Genomic DNA, 13,746 nt, shown 5'->3' with positions numbered 1-13,746 from the left:
TGTCCACAGTGCTACTGAAGAAAATAAAAGACTTGCAAACGCTTTCCCTGAGCTTTACCTGCTCATCAATTTTTCGCTGCAGCTGCATGATCTTGTTCTCCAAGCCAATGTGAAGCTTCTTGTAGCGTTCTACAGACCGAGCTTCTATCTTCAGTTTCTTTAGCTCCCTCTTCGCCATCATGCGCCGGTAACAGCATTGCAAGTAAACAATTGCCTTCAAGGTCCTACGGTAGTGCACACGAGCCAGCCAGCCTCTTACATGTTTCTGAATAATAATAGACTTGTGCTCTCGAAGCATCTACAGTTAAGGAAAAACACCACAAGGGGTATTAGGGTTAGAAACGACACCTGCTCAGTTAAATAGACTCCATAATGAGAGGTGTAAAGATGATGTATTTAGAGACACCTTAGTCTGAAAAGAGAAACTAATGATGAATAGTAAAATAAATGAATATGGAATGAATTTTTTAAAAACAGAACGGTAAAAGAAGGTGGGAATAAAGAAGATAAAAGACAATAAAATGAAAAAGAAATGAAATTTAAAACATGAGAAGAAAAAGAACTGGAGACATGTTGAAGAACCAGGCATTCCTTTGTGTTGAAGTAAGATCAAGGTAATTACAAAAATACATGGTACCTGTTGGCAAGATTACAAATAGAATCCGGATGACTACATTTTTTTTTTTTGCTGCCTCTTTTAAACTTCCTGGAAGCATTGACATATGCAACACAGAATTCATCAATATACAGTTTAAAAATCACTACGCTTGATATATAATGCAGCTATTACACACTATAACTCAGAGTATATTACAGCAGCTTCTAATAACAGCGATACAATAGACTAGCTGACTAAACTAAAAGTTCCGGTAAGCTTTTTTTTGTTTGTTTGTTTGCTTTTCTGGCCTTTTCTTATATTTGCCAGCATGGAAAAATACTTTTTTCTCCATTTATTCTAATCAGAAATTTTATGCTGTTTTAATTCCAACTCATATCATGGCAGAAATTTTAACCATAGTTTTGAGTTGTAAAAAAAAATTAGTAGTAACTATTTTTAAAAAATCACTTTTAATGAAAAAAAATCAAGAATGTCAGTAACCATTGTCACTGTGTCAGTCAGAGATTTCTACTATGAAGATTTTGTGTGTTTTTGGATCCTTCACCCATGGATTCAATCAGAGATCTACCAGGTCTGGAGCACCTGAATTCCAGCAGACCACAGCTAGGCTGGGAGAGCCTGCCCAAAACCACAAGGCTTCCAGGACTCTGAGAACTTTAGAGTTCACTTAAAAAAAAAAAAAAAGCTTCTGCAAATTGAACAGTTTATTCTGAAGAGCAAAACTACTTAGGATTTTGTATTACTTATTGGATTTGATAGTTACATACTTACAGGGATTTACCATAAAGCTAATAAAACAACCTAGTAGTGCAATATATTTTTATTTTCTTTCATACTGTTTAGCAAATGAACTGAAATGTGTTAGAAGAGTTACATTTTCAGATCAATTAATTTAAAAGGTGCACTAGCAAAACACTACATTTTTAGATATACTCCCTTCACATTCATTTTTAAAGAAAAAACAAAAGACTTGAAACATCAGCACTTGACTAAAAAGCACACCTAGGTAAGGAAGTATATCTCTTGAAAGTACAGCAAGGTTAAATGCCAAAGTCCTTCTGACTGCGTGTCACACAATTAGCATTCCTGCCTCCTCCTTAAATGTTTCCTGAAATAGTCCTTCATGTTACCCGCGGATGCCTTAACAACTAAAATACAACTAGAGTTCAACAACATTTTCACCTCAAGTTTGAAAGCAACAAGTCACACTGAATACCTCCATTGTGCAGGGATGGTCTTCATCTGCCAGTGAATTCTCACACCCATGTAATCCAGTAATGAAATGGTACACTCCAACGTAAGGTGAGAGTATCAGAAAAGTTGCTTAATTTATCAGGTATTTTACCAGAGAACTTTTACAAAAGCTGTGAAGGAACTAAATTCCTTCTTAAACTGACAAGCACATCACAAAGTCTTGGGCAGAAGCTTTCCCCGGAATGTGTGAAATAGATGATTCAACCATTTTAAATTCCTTGTGCTAGTCATGTGACCGCCAACCCCTGTCCTCTGTTATAAAAACAACAACAGATACCTTTCACAATCCTAACGAACAACACGTGTACCATATATTACTTACAGAGTCACAGCTCAGCCCAAGGGTGCAGTCATAGTACAATCTTTCAGTTTCACTCATCTGCAATCAGCATGAACCTCAGAACAGCCATGTTTATCTTTGCATGGCACACAGAGCTTGTGCTTCTCTCTCTGTGCATCCCTGTGTCTCAGCCTTAATGAAATTCCACCTTATGAGGACAATATCTACGCAACACGTCAGACACACATCACGCACTTTCCATCCATGTTATGAACTTTGTGTTTTACTACGGTGAGTAATTCACTGCTCTAGGGGGACATTCCCTGACAGGCAAGTCCAACCACTTCTTAACAATGATACCTCCAGAAATCCACCATCTCTATTAAAAGGAATAAAACAGATTTAAATAGCATTGTGCTACAGGACAGATGTGATGTCTATCACTCACAAGAGTTTCTTCAGGCACACTGAACCAGCTACCATTTTCCTAAGGATGGCCTTTAGTCCATATTTTGCTGCAACCTGTGTCTCACTGTCACATCTATCAGTGTCAGGTCACTGCTGAAAACATATCTGACCATCTAACAACATAAAATGTGGTTTCTAATGCTGAAAATGCTAAAAATTCTAATAATAAATACTTGCACAAAAGACAGTTGAGTCAAGCACAGTGAACAGAACTTACTAGTCAAAAATTTTGATCACGGATTGCTTGTTTTCAAACATCCTGGTTAGTATATGAGAGGATGATATAATTTAGACATGTGCGCATGTGACTATGTAGGCAACTTGAATACAAATGAAAAATATATAAAAATTCAAATATAAGAAAAATGTGTGCAACATAAGCACTAGTTAGCCTTCAGTTTTACATTTTCACTATGTGGCTGCTTAGGAAAAAATAGAACTCTTGGGTAAATTTTCAGTGAAAAACAGGCTGGCATTTGAGCTTAGTTAAAACAATTCGCTCATAGACGGAAGTGTCAGAAATGCTAGCATTTTGTAATCAAAGCATTTGAATCATAATTCTGTTTCCAGCCCTGTAACAACTGAAAGAAAATTCTAATTTCTCAAAAGAATTTTAATTTTTAATCAAGCATAGTCAGAAAAATGTCATCAGTATCACTTGGACAGGGTCACAGCAATTTATCTCCAAAACAAAACCAACATCAATATATACAAAACAAGAACATGCTAAAGTTTTAATTTCCTATTTTTGTGGGTATCTCCATGCTAATATACATGTCCTTCAGTATTTTCTCTTAACCCTGACATAATTTCACAAATTCTCTGAAATTAGAGATGGGACAGGATACTGCATCATGTATATATATGGATGTGAGCAATACTGATTTGGACTCACAGAGACATATCCACACTAGCTTATTTTCAATATTTATTTTAAGTGCCTCTATATTCTACGTAATGAATGAAAAAGTTTTCTGAAGAGTAAGTCTGTAAATCCCTGTAAGATACTCCACTGACTGCATGGGAAGCCTACGTATGCATATTAGATGACAATGTGAATACCTCTAAAATGACTAGTTCATTGATTGCAGTATCAGATCTTTCTAATTTTCATGTGTTATCTTTCCATCCACACTGTGATATTTTGTTTGAGCACTATGCATAACAGCACGCACACACATTTCAGACTCCCAAGTGAAAACAACAGAGCAGCTTCATCCCGAAGGTATGTGGAAATAAAGTTAGAGTGAAGAGGTAAAACACTATGATTTCTTACCATTTGGTACTTGTTTCTGGCCATGTAACCTCTTAAGAGAGCCTGAAGAGCAATAGTAGCATCTCGCATGCATTGGTATCTTTTCCGGACCACATACATACGGTGGAACTTCTGAATAGTGATGGCAGCCCGTGTTCGCCGTAGGAACTTGGCATAGCTATACAAAAAGATTACAGTAATACCTGTAATTATTTTCCAACATTTGAATACTATTTTTACATCCTTTAACTTCACCCTCTCTCTTAAGAGCTACATATTCTACTTCACTTTCTTCCTAGTGCTGTCAGTAGTACTGCATATATACTTGCTATTCTACCCTATGGCAGTATTACAGAATGACGAACAAAAATCTTGCAAGGTTTTCCACGAAATGTTTTCACTTCTTCTAAAAACTGTGCTATTGAACTGACAAAATAAATTTGGCTTCATTTCTCACCACCTTTTCTTCAGCTTTAAAACTATTTCCACTTCCAGACTTCCTCTCCTAACCTCAACATATAGAAAATGGTTGCTCATACTCAGTCTTCTCAGCAAGAAAATTGCAAAGCATCTTGACATAAGCCTCTCTCCCAAAGTAAATTCTTACAGTCTCCATAACCACCTTGTCTTTGAATGATGCTACCTTCACTCCTACTCTTTTTTTCTGGCTTATGAAGAGCCATTCCTCAGGTGTAAACCCAAACAAATGACTCTGGCTGATGTATCTCCCTTCACAGCTGCACCCTGGATGACAAATAGCTTCTCCAGCAGGACAGACCCAGTTACGAGTGCATGTGGAAACCGGGCAATAACAATTCAACCAGAAGTCCTGCTTTACCTCACCTGCAGACATATCTCCTAGTATTACTTTTACTCTGCTCCCACTAACAACATACTGTTGTAAGCACCATCTGTCCGGGGTGCTACCATCTTCTTATGAAGGTCAAAAACAGGCAGGACAGACACACTCATTATATTCAATTTCCTTAATTTCCCTGGAAAATCATTTCCTGTCAGCCAGCATAGGAAGGAGAGAGCAAATGTATCACATTTAAATGTCCTACTTAAAGGGATCTGAATCAAGGCTAGTGTGGATTTTCCCAAGAGTGCTGCTTACCATCGTGCTTGATACCCTCTGACATATCTCTGAATGGTGATGGCAGCCTTCCTCATACGCATGTACTTCTTTCTCATCAGCCAGCCTCGGATTGTCTTTTGGATGCGGATACAGGCAGCTCTCAACTTATCTGCCCTTATTTTTTCCAGGTAGGCTACTTGACCAGCCCGAAAAAATATTTTTGTCTTACCAAACTGGTACTTATCCTTGTCCTATTTTCAAAGGTAAAAAGATGATCAGTTACAGCATTAAATGTTAGTGGATTAAAAAAGGCATGAAGGCTAAATTAAAGTACAGTTAGTAAAGAGGTAAATTTAGCTGTGTAATACTTCAAGTAAATCTAGACTTGTATTGGCTAGTGGAGGAAAGGAGTTTCTCTATATGATTCTGTTAACAAATTAATACAATAAGGCCACAAGTAGGGCCTAAAGGAATAACATAGGGTATTTGCTTAAACAAGAACACCCAAGTCTAGATGATATGGAAGGCTGTAAGAGGTGAAAAACGGGCCCAGAGGATGAAAACAATATTGCACATTTGTAATTTCTTGCTTAAACAGTAGATGGCCCCTCCCAGTGGTCCATCTTCAACCGTATTACACAGTAGAAAGGAAATAGCTCAGGCTTCAAATATGTACTCATCATTTACTGCCACCAGAACTAAGCCAAAACAAAACATATCTATGCTGCTCACACACATCTGAAATTTCAGAACTAAAACAAAAAGAGAGTAATATTTTTATCTTTGTATAGCTGTAGTACTCCTTGGAGATAAACTTTAAGAGTATAAAAAGGTATGATTAAAAAAAAAAAAGATTAATTTTGTTGATTTATTGATGTCAAGTTGAAATGAATGGCAAAGAGCTTCAGTTTAGGATACGTTAAGATTTTGTGTGTGTGTGCGCGCACAAACCATAAGATTTTAGTTAAGAAAAGAGTTTAGAAAGCCAAACTCCAACCTGCCTGAAGAGTATTTATTTTTCTTCTTTCCATAAACTTCCTACTACTAGAGTTGCACTTCAGCAAGGAAAATTTTCTTGCTTTTATATCTTTGTAAACATTCTTTCTTTCTCTTATTAACCTGTATGTCTGAGTAAGTCTTGATTAACCACCTTCTATTTGAGAAATACTTAGAATTGTCTCTTTGGACACTGCCGTCCTCCACTGCTCATTGATCCTTAAGAAAGCCCATCAGTTTGGGTGCAACTTGGCTGTGTTGATGTCATAGGACATGCAATGCAGGGAAATATAGGGCTACAACAGAAGGAAGGAGGTAAAGCAAGGGGCTGTTGAGGTAATGACAAAGGCTGACAGCGCTGAGCAAGGAGACCTATCTTTATTCTTTCAAATTCCAAATGCTCTAAGCACTACGTCTAGTACCAGAATTAGCTTCTCCAGGACATTTTTACATGTCTGCTTTCGATCTCCAAGGACATCTCTCTGCTTCATCAGAACACGGTAACGGCTGAAGAACTCTTGGTACGTCCACCTGTTCCATAAAACAGAGATAGTGTCAGTCCTCACAATGAACAACTCTCTTAAGAAGAACAGCTATAGATGAAAGCAATCTAAAAAGCAACAAACACACCTTGAGGGAAAGCCAGCTGCACTGATTCGGATGGTCTCCAGGACACCACAAGCTCTCAGCTGCTGCACTGCCCGCTTTTCATCAAATCTATGTAGGAATAAAAAGAGCCTGTGAGTGTGAAGTTAGTCTTGTCTTACATGGTCCCTTTGGATCTGTGGGATGTGATGATTGGATAGAAAGTCCAGGCAGTGCTTCCACAACTCAGCAATAATGGATGACATTCTGACTGGGGAATTCAGAATCGCTTGAGCCTGTCAGCTGCTCCAAATGCTTATCTTGACCCATCCCACTTCTCACCAGTCTGCCTGATACCCATGGTCATGGAGGTCTTTGTGAGCCCAGATATTAAGCAGACATTTGAGAAAAGTTCTAAGCAAGTTAATATATGAAAAAAAAAAAGGTAAGGAATAACTGGAAATAAGGAAACAACGGAATCTGCAAAAGCAAATTCCATCAACTGTTACATATACTGTCAGTCAAATTCAAAACAGCTAAAAATGAATTTGCAGGTATTTTTTCTCATATATTATCACACAACGAAAAATGCTCATAAAGTACTTCTCCCTCCATTCAACCCAAAACATCTCCTGCTGTAAGTACACATACTAATGCACAATGAGTACATAACAACAGAAATGAAACACACCACTTCGTTTCTGAGTGAGCAATGTTTAGCAGAGCCTCAATCCTGTGAGTCCTTGTGCAATTCCCTTCTTTCACAGGCCTATACAAACCATACATGAAACAGCTTACGTGAACGGAAACTTGAAGTCGTTAGGTTTAATACAGCGCACATAGTGTGGAGTTGTAGCATTCAGAGTTTCCATCAGCAGATGAAGAGAGTTTCGGAACTTTTTGAAAAAGAAGGGAGAAACATCAGGAAATAACCTCAGGAATCTCAGTCACATTTGAAATAATCTTAGGAAGCAGGTTGAGGGATACATGCTAACTTGTAATAATGTTTTTGGTAGTAAACACAACACCAACTTGTTTCTGTTATGGCAACAGGTTTTAGTTTCAGGTACCGTCTTCAGGTTAACTGTATTACAGTGAGACGTCTAAATGTTAGGCTTTATGGGAGTAGAATTCAGAAACATTACTTTTAAATCTGCATCTTCAAACTCACCTGATGCCCCACAGTTTTCTTATGTTCCTTGCTTGTTTGCCCTGGCCTGGCCTTGGCTGGTTTTACAGCAGTTCGAGACAACGGCACACGGCCTGAAGGGGTTGCTGATGTGGGACTGAGCACCTTCTCCTCATCCTGGAATAACTCTGGTAGCAGCTTAAACTGGTGTAAGAGCAGAAAAAATACAGAGGGTAAGAATCTAGCAAGTGATGGCACCCATTTGTGTTTAAGGTGGTTACAATCCAGGCTCAGTTTTTGTAAATACTGTTTTCTTCAACTTCACATAGCAATAACAGGGACAAAAAATGTAAAAGAGCATTCATTCAAGCTAGTAGTGTAGTGAGTGGGCCAGGATTTAACACTAAAAACTTTGTGGTTTTGATCAGTGAGTCTCCTTCTGACGATAAAGTTCTGATTTGAGTATTTTTTCATAGAGCAGCAATAGTTTCCGTGTGAAAATGCTAGATACTGACAGCAGTTTCATAAGTACCAGCTGCAATTGTATCTGGCTGCTTTGATGTAGGAAGGAAACAACAGGGTCTTTTCATATTCCAGTGGTGCATAAGATTCCTTTAAGTGATTGAGAAATATCTAGGACACTGAATAACCCAACAGGCAACAAAAAATGTTCCTCCTTTATCAATCTAAATTGAAATAACAAACTTAAAAGAGGAACCATCAACTAAAAAAACCTATCAGCCAAATTCATATGACTGAAGAGCTACTCTCAGGCCAGTGAGAACAGAAGAAAAAGCTGACCAATCTTTCCAAATATCATTCAGAGCTTCTGGTTCCCTTTCTCTAATGACTATAAAATACACCCCTACATAATAGCTGCTTTGAAGTAACTTGTAACTAAAAATAATACCACAAGGTCTTTCTACCAAAAATTTTTATCTCTTCAGAAGCATTGTAAAAGAAAGAAAATCTGAACGTCTCTACCTGTCAATGAATAATCTTTAATCTAGCATCTGTGCATTTTCTCCCAAGAGATAGGAGCATTCAATTTTCAGTACTAGAAAGTGCTTGGGCTAAGTACAACCTAAAAAATAAAAAAATTGTTTTTGCCTTATAAAACTTAGTGAGCATGAACGATATCCAATGAAACATGCTGGGCAACAAAATGGTATTGTGCTTTGTGATTGTGCCAGATGGGCTAGCAGAAGGCATCAAATGTTTCTCAGTAGCATCTAGCACAGCACTTCAGCTTAATATAATGAGTATGAATGCTATGGAGATATCCTAAATCCCTGAACTAAAAGAGGAGTATCACAGCTCAGATTTATCTCACCTGAGTCTGCCAGGTCAGGAGCAGTCACCTTAGATTACCTCTGTGACAGGTGGAAGAATGACATCTCCAGGGGGTGATTTGGCCCATCTCCTTCCACTGACTCAACAAATAGTTTAGGATAACCAGGCCACCACCACCTCATTCAGCTGCCTGCAGTCAGATGGAGTGAAGCTGTGTGTGCAGCTATCTGAGGTACACAGTCAAGTCCTTTCATTCCATACAGAAACTTATTTGAATGTAATACGCTTTGTCTGAAACTACTGATGCCCTAATAAAACATGGGTGCAGGTGGGGAAAAGGTCCCCAGTGTCTGGTTTGGGGATGGATGAGCTTTTCTAAGCTATCAAGCACATAAGTCTCATTCCTTCCCTCTTTCTAACCCTGTGAAAGCCCACCTGTAAAAACAGGCAAGTACATTTCAAAGTTACCATTTTCATAGATGCTGCCTCAGTTATTGCATACAGAAGAAAGGCACAACTGCCTTCTGCAGCAGAGGTCAACAGCAGAGCATGGCTGAGAAGATCCACACTGTGGGGGCATTTATATTCTGGTCTGGGTTGGGTTTTTCCTATCTTATCGCTTTTCTTTGTTTTGCAGAACACAAGGAGTGTTCAAAGAGAGAGAAAACACTGATCAAAGGGCAGACAATTCACACAGTAGAACACAAGCAAGCATTTTTACCCTGTAATTTTTTTCAGATGACTTAACAGACATTCTGCTAACATAATCTTACAATGTCTTTCAATATCCAGAACCACAACAGAATATCTTAACAACATGCCAGTAGCAAGCATAAAAGCTAAGGACTGTTGTGCTACTTTCATGACACATGCATGGAAACTGAGCTAGTTCAAATAGGTACTGTGGGTGGATTTAAAGAGAAGGCCAAAATATATAACTAAACACTACAGTGTCTGCCAAGAGCAGTGTGTGTCATGCACTTTGGAGAGCAAAGAAGCATTCAAGCTGTATGCTCAAACCCCTAGAAGCAACAGCATGCATGGGCAGGATGACAGATGATGCATTCATTTCAGAATTACCTTCTGTTGAATGTGTACAGCAAACCCAGAGAACAGCAACAACAAAAAAGAATAAAAATCAGCAATATAATCCTACAGCAAATACTAATAAAGAGGGCCTGCTGAAAAATAAAAATGAAACATTCTTCAAATTTTAAATGTTTGGGGGAAAACACTCATTTTGGTAAAATTTACCATTGGGAAAACTGTCTTGTTTATTAGCATTCAGACTGAACTGACTCAACATACCAAGTCTGCCCAAGCAGTTACGATGCTGTTATGGCAGCTGTCTCCACCCTGCCCCAGCAGCATTGCCCAGTGTGCTGCCCCTGCGCGGCCCAGCCTGCGCTTGGCAGGCAGCTGGACCCAGCAGCCTCCTGGGTGCTGCAGTGCCTCTCCAAGGCAAAGTGACTGACTTAAGACATTTCAGTGCTTCTCTCAGTGGAAAGCCTGCTGTAGTTTTTTTACACTACACATTTTAATCATTTAATTTCATCAATCTGCTCACAACATAAACAAAGAACGTGTTGGATTTCCTGATAGTGTAATTTTAAATAGTCTGTCCTTGATACCAAACTTCCTGGGCCATTACAGCTAGCAAATTCCCAAGGGCCATCAGACTGCAACGTTAAGTTAATTGCCTTTACATTTCAGAAGAGCACAACCAGCATTTTTGACATAAAAAACACAGACAATACAATTGAAGGCTTGTTCTATAATATTTCTTCATGCAGCATATTTCTACTCATATGTTATTTATCGGTCATAGACACCAACAAGGCAAGGCTCAGTAAATTCTGGTTCATGTCGTTAGGGTCTAGGGATTTCCCTCCCTTCTCATCTCACCTCTAGAACAGAACTTGTCTCCCCTGCAGAAATTTTCTGCTCAGTTGTCAAGCCGTAGACAAGCACTTTCTGTTTTCAGACTAAAAAAGGCTTAACTGCTAAGCCTTCCTATACTACTATAGTATGTTAGGAAAAAAAAGGGGTTAATTTTGACCCACTGAAATCAGTGGATATATATAGGCAAATCTTAGCTGGAGCAAAATTCAGCTACAAGACTTTCTAAATCCATGTGGATAAACAAGTAAATGTGACACAAACTATGTTCACCTTCAGCCGATCTGATATTAAGGGAGAAAAGTTCCCTGGATTTATGAGAAATTTCATATGACCCTTAACTCAAGGCATCATAACTGCAGAAGAAGAAAAAATAATCCTCATACTAACCTTACTTGATTTGAGGACCTTAATTTGTTCTTCATAAACTGTGTCTTTATTCTTCTCCAGAAAGCCTTCACATTGATATTCCACCTGAAAACAGTAATTTTACAAAAAAAGTATTAGTACTAGTAAGCATTAAAAGTATCAAATAAGAATATTTTTTGCATAGAATTTACCAGCTGTTAACATCCACATTAAACCATAGTTCTTGTGGATGTTGAAAATATCATCTCCCAAGTGCATCTTTGTTAAATACAGATTTTGCTCAGAGACAGTGCTTTCCAGTAAGTGTAAAACACTAGCACGTATAGAGATTAATACTATTATTGCATTATACTATATGTATTTCATTGCAGAGAGATGTCTATGGTAAAGACAGCATGAATGGATGGTTACCATGAAGGTGAAGTATCAAAATCTGTGTCAAACATCTCCTTCACTGAAGTTATCAGGGCTGCAAAATTGTGTGAAATCCAGATGCAACTGAGAACAAAGTCTCTCATCTCATTAGCTGAGAGGCACTAAGAAAATCTGCCTGCAACTTATTATGAAAATGCCTCATTTGTAATCGGAAAGGCTATTACTTCCAGAAGCAATAAAAAGTCTGTGTGGTGTGACAATACACAACAATCTTCTATCACAGGGGCCATAGGTTCTGTATCGAAGAATGGTCAGAGCTTCAAACATAAACCTAGTATTTCACAGTCCTAATTCCAGGCTGAACAAAATAGAAAGCTATCATCAAAAGTCTACACCTTAGAATTTAATTAAGTATTCTAACTCTCCTTAAAGATCTCACTCTGATTTTGTATCAGCAGAAGTGCAGGGCTATAAAATACAAGAGCAGACCCTTATGCCAATTTTGCTCTTTCTGAGCATAGATTGATACCCATCAGCAGACTCTCTTTAAGGAAAAGCCATTTAGCAGTGCTTACATAACTAAACTATTCCACAACCTGCAAAAAACCTAAAAAAATTCTGATGGGGGAAACAAATTGGAGGAGTTCTCCAAGGTCTGCCCACAAGTCGAGGCCCACTCTGAATATTACTTCGGGTACCATTTATGTTCTTTGTGCGGGAAACAATGCCACGAGAGGGCAGCAGGATCTCCGCTTTCTCCCAGAAAAAGATGACAGATGACAACACGCAATTTCTTAACATGCCAGCTACAGTTTCATGTTTCCCTTTAGACGTCTGTATGCATTCAGGTAAACACATATTAATTAAATCCTTCTTGTTCTATCATGTACCAAATAAAACAGAACTCAGAAATCTAAGCAGTTACAGAGATCTTGTTACTTTCCTTAAGCTAACACCGAAATCGACAAGAAGAGGACCTCTCCTCTATGCATAAATTCAAGAAGCTGGGTGAATCAAAAGGAGGCAAAAAAAGACCTCCAGTCCCTCAAGGCAGCACACCCAGACCTTCTGATAAGAATCCCAGAGATTGTCCAAGCCTGTGACCAAAGTTTTTTGGCAAAGGTGACAAAATTCTGAGCCAGCTTCTTTGTTTAACAGGACAGTTATCTTAAACTGGATTTTCTGTTTTCATTTCAACTTGAGGACCTGCTCAGCTGGGCTGTGCACTGCCAGAGCCGGACAGTGTGTGCATTCCAATGAGCAACCACTGTCCAGCTTGCTAGAAACAGCTGTTTGCTGGCCAGTGGAGGTTAAGGGTGGGAAGAGTACATACTGCTCGAGCGATAAGAAGCAGGGTGTGTTAGCCTCCTGCCTGTTTGCACATTAAGACGGTAGCAAAACTGGCATTATTTCATTGCTGCTCTTTAGCTCAATCTCTGGTGAGCTTTATGATTTTCTATTTTGTCTACTTTTGTAGTGTAACTGGAACTTATACAGTTATGTTGTGACTCACACTAAGCTGTTACATTTTGAAAAAAGGCTAGTTAGTGGTTACAGCATGTGATAGGAGTCAGGAGCTCTTGTTTGTGTTCCTGGCTCTGCACAGCTGTCAGCTCAACTTTCTTCTGATCCCGTGTACAAGCAGGCACACATTTTGCAGGAAACCAAGTAGAAAATTAGGCTGCTGTCCACTAGTCACCCTCTCAGCTTGGTGTTTCTGCCTCGTGGCCAGGGGGAACGCTTCCTGCGCACTCCCTACCCCACTTCAACAAACCAAACAGCATTAGCCAAAACCTGCTCTTCAAACTACATCAGCTGAAGCGGCTCAACAGGATAGGAAACAATCAGCTGAAGCCACCAGCAGATTTAAGGGTGTAGTAACAAACATGCAGAGCTGATAACTTCTTGCAACGGCACAACTAGATATGGAAACGTCTGTCAATCCACAGCTTCAGTTTATCATCTGACCTGCTGACAGGTTTTACCAGGCAGCAGGGCAGCCCAGCTGCTGGCCTGTACACATCCAGGGAGTTTCTGGGCACAAGCTCCCCCAAGCCAGGCACACTGCAGCTCAGCTCCCCAGGTCAGCCGCTCACCCTGGCCTCTCCCAACACACGCACACTCAGCAGCTTCAGTTCCGAAAAGA

General features: G+C 39.1%; 1 protein-coding gene across 8 annotated transcripts in view; it reads right to left on the bottom strand.

Annotated features, from left to right (window-relative positions):
- Positions 1-13,746, bottom strand: part of MYO5A (myosin VA) — a 104,019-nt gene that overhangs the window by 30,299 nt on the left and 59,974 nt on the right. For all 8 annotated transcript variants that reach the window (XM_067003623.1, XM_067003617.1, XM_067003619.1 and 5 more), the window contains exons 14-21: positions 11,247-11,330; positions 7,707-7,868; positions 7,334-7,431; positions 6,581-6,667; positions 6,373-6,481; positions 4,994-5,205; positions 3,898-4,054; positions 59-298 (exon numbers count right to left, since the gene is read on the bottom strand). In XM_067003623.1, the coding sequence (XP_066859724.1) occupies positions 59-298; positions 3,898-4,054; positions 4,994-5,205; positions 6,373-6,481; positions 6,581-6,667; positions 7,334-7,431; positions 7,707-7,868; positions 11,247-11,330 (1,149 nt within the window). The remainder of the gene's footprint in view (positions 1-58; positions 299-3,897; positions 4,055-4,993; positions 5,206-6,372; positions 6,482-6,580; positions 6,668-7,333; positions 7,432-7,706; positions 7,869-11,246; positions 11,331-13,746) is intronic.

Source organism: Anser cygnoides, chromosome 11, assembly GCF_040182565.1.
Source record: "Anser cygnoides isolate HZ-2024a breed goose chromosome 11, Taihu_goose_T2T_genome, whole genome shotgun sequence".
NCBI classification, from domain to species: Eukaryota; Metazoa; Chordata; class Aves; order Anseriformes; family Anatidae; genus Anser; species Anser cygnoides.
Note: the sequence above shows the minus strand (reverse complement) of the source record. Positions and strands in the feature narration are given on the sequence as shown.